We start from the raw sequence: 2,868 nt of genomic DNA on the forward strand, positions 1-2,868 counted from the left end.
CTCTGCACGGCCCAAATGAGAGCCCCGGCTGGGTTGGGAGAGCCCTGGCCCATGCTCTGCGCCTGCTCTGGCATGGCCAGGCTTGCAGGGGGCAGTGACACACCAGCCCTGGTGCAGGCTTTAACTGTGCCATTCCCCTGTGCCGCAGCAGAGCCACCATGACCCACCGCTGCAGGAGATCCTCCGGTCTCTGGAAGGTACAGGAGCCTGGGGAGGGCTGGTGACACAGCCTGGGTCCCCTGAACGCCTGGGCAAGGGGCTACAGCGTCTGCTCAGGGCCTCTACATCCACAGAGCCCCCTGACTCCCTCCATCCTCCCCAGATCGTGGTGTGGGATGAGGCTTTCTTCCAGGGCAAGAAGCACGAGTTCACCACCGACTGCTACAGCACCCCGGAACACGGCTTCAGCACCGTCCGCTCCTGCAAGATCGAGAGCGGGGCGTGAGTGGGGGTCACGGGGAGCTGCCACCTCACGGTGCTGTGGGACCCCACGGATGGAGGGGGTTTGAAGGATGGAGGTCTCCAGTGCCTTTTGGCACCTGAGCCACAGAGCCGCCTCCTCCAGGGAACGGCCCCATCCCCATGGGGTGTAGTGGGCACAGCCCTGGGTGTGAGCAGGGTGGCGGGTGCCATAGGGGTCTCATCCCCACCATCCCACCCCTGGCAGGTGGGCAGGCTTCGAGCACTGCGGCTTCCAGGGGCAGCAGTTTGTGCTGGAGCGTGGCGAGTATCCATGCTGGGAGGCATGGAGCGGCAGCAATGCCTACCACGTGGAGAGGATGTGCTCCTTCCGCCCCATCACCTGCGCTGTGAGTGCCCCCAGCCCAGCTCCCCGCCATGGGGCCAGCCCCTGGAGCCCATTGCCGGACTGGTCCCACTGCCAGCCACCGGCCAGGGAGCTGGGCAGGGCAGCCATGCCAACACTGTGCCCTTGTCAACGGCAGGACCACGGGCGGAGCAGGCTGATGCTCTTTGAGCAGGAGAACTTCCAGGGCAAGCGGGGGGAGCTGAGTGACGACTGCCCCTCTCTGCCCGCCCTGGGCTGGGGCAGCAGCACCGTGGGCTCCTTCCTCGTCCTCTCTGGCGCGTGAGTACCCAGGGGCTGGCACCCTTCCAGGACCCAGCACCAGGGGCATGCACTAGAGCTGAGGATGCTCTGGCAGCTGCCGGCACCCTGCCCACTGCCCAGTGCCCCCAGTGCACGGTGCTTCATGGTGCTGCCAGCCTTGAGTTGCCACTGCTCTCTGCTCTGCTGCAGGTGGGTCTGCTCACAGTACCCGGGGTACCGGGGCTTCCAGTACCTCCTGGAGAGCGACAGCCACGCGGGCGAGTACAAGCACGTGCGGGAGTGGGGCTCCCACGCGCAGACAGGCCAGGTCCAGTCCATCCGCAGGGTCCAGCAGTGACCGCCGGAGCCGCAGTGCCGCCACCTGCACACCCTGGGCACCATCTCTCCCGCGGGGCAGCGGGGGCAAAGCTCAATAAAGGCTCAGTTGTCCAAGGCGGCGCGCTGGCAGTCGGGGAGGGTGCCATGGGGGTGTGTGGTTGGGAGCAATGCCATGCCCAAGGCACGTGCTCGAGGGGCAAGGATGAGGTGGGTGGGATGATCATCCTTTTCTGCCCCTGCAGCCATCACAGGCATTTACATGTCCCTGTCGAAGGCTGGCAGAGCCCCTGCCCAGCTCACATACGGAGGGGGAATGCAGTGCACTGGGCTGTCCTTGGCCCTGCTGCCAGGGCCCCGGGGAACTGTGGGGCTGGGAACCAGGGTGAGGACCTGGGTGCTGAGCCAGCAGGAGCAGCAGTGCAGCCCTTGCACAGAGCTGCACATCCCACCAGCGAGGACCGTCTCTGTCCTGTCCCTGCAGCAGCTTTGCTGCCGGCTCAGGGGCTCTGCAGGACCCACACGTCCCCACCGCCCTGCAGACCGCATCGGCTCTGCCAGCACCTGCCCAGGGCCACGCTGCAGCTCCAGCGAGGCTGAGGGGGACACGGTGCGGCTGCTGCTGAGCCTCGGCCTGGCTCGAGCTGGGAGGAGCTGCAGGATCCAGCAAGCCGCAGCTGCACTCTGTGCGCCCATCCCTGCATTTGTGCACACCCCTGCCCCCATCCCTGCACTCGTGCACACCCCTGCACACCCCTACACCTGCAGACACACCTCTGCACCCACACCAGCTCGCAGCACCCGCCTGCCTCGCAACACCTCCCATGCCCAGGGCAGAGCGGGCAGCCCAGGGCAGAGGCAGACGAGTCCCTCTGCCCGCAGCGGTGCAGGGGACCAGGCCAAGCCGTGTGCTGGTCCTGGAGCAGCGAGGTGACACCATGGCCTTGTGGCTCCATGTTTGCCCTGGCAGCGCCGCGGGCACAGGCAGGGCTGTCGCTGCAGGAAACGTGGGGCAGCAAGAAGCTGTCGGGGGCTGCTGATAAACCATCTTCTTCAGCTCATGAGAAAGCGACGGTTAACTGAAGCTGAAAATGTGACAGGGAAGGGCTGGTTTGGAAAACGTCTCATTTCAGAAGAGCTCTGGAGAAAAGGTTCAAAGTGATGAAAATGTCCCATTCCTGACATTTGCAGCAGCAGGACCACCATTGCCGGAGACAATGCTGCCCAGGAAGGGATCTTCTCTGCAGGAAATCATAATTAAAAATGCAGAATGGAAGAAGAAACAAAAAGTTTTGGGATGGGCTGAGTGAAAATGTCCTGCTGCCCCAGGGTGAACCCATCTGGGGCCACCAGTTGGCAAGACCTGGAGGAGCAGAGCTTCCCGGCCCCTCCGCAGCCACATCTGGTGGGGAGCCCGGCCCTGCCCAGCCCCCCCTGCTCCTGCCCAGCCCCAGAACCCCGGGGGGATGCGGGGGGCCGGGAGC

General features: G+C 65.0%; 1 protein-coding gene across 1 annotated transcript; it reads left to right on the plus strand.

The window, feature by feature from the left end:
* The first annotated feature begins 155 nt into the window (after positions 1–155).
* CRYBA4 (crystallin beta A4) lies at positions 156–1,406 on the plus strand. The gene is made up of 5 exons (XM_086623555.1): positions 156–197; positions 323–441; positions 668–809; positions 945–1,087; positions 1,259–1,406. The coding sequence occupies exons 1-5, from the start codon at positions 159–161 to the stop codon at positions 1,404–1,406; spliced, it is 591 nt and encodes a 196-aa protein (XP_086479681.1). The 5' UTR covers positions 156–158.
* The last annotated feature ends 1,462 nt before the right edge of the window (positions 1,407–2,868 follow it).

Source organism: Tauraco erythrolophus, chromosome 19 (genome assembly GCF_009769465.1).
Source record: "Tauraco erythrolophus isolate bTauEry1 chromosome 19, bTauEry1.pri, whole genome shotgun sequence".
NCBI classification, from domain to species: domain Eukaryota; kingdom Metazoa; phylum Chordata; class Aves; order Musophagiformes; family Musophagidae; genus Tauraco; species Tauraco erythrolophus.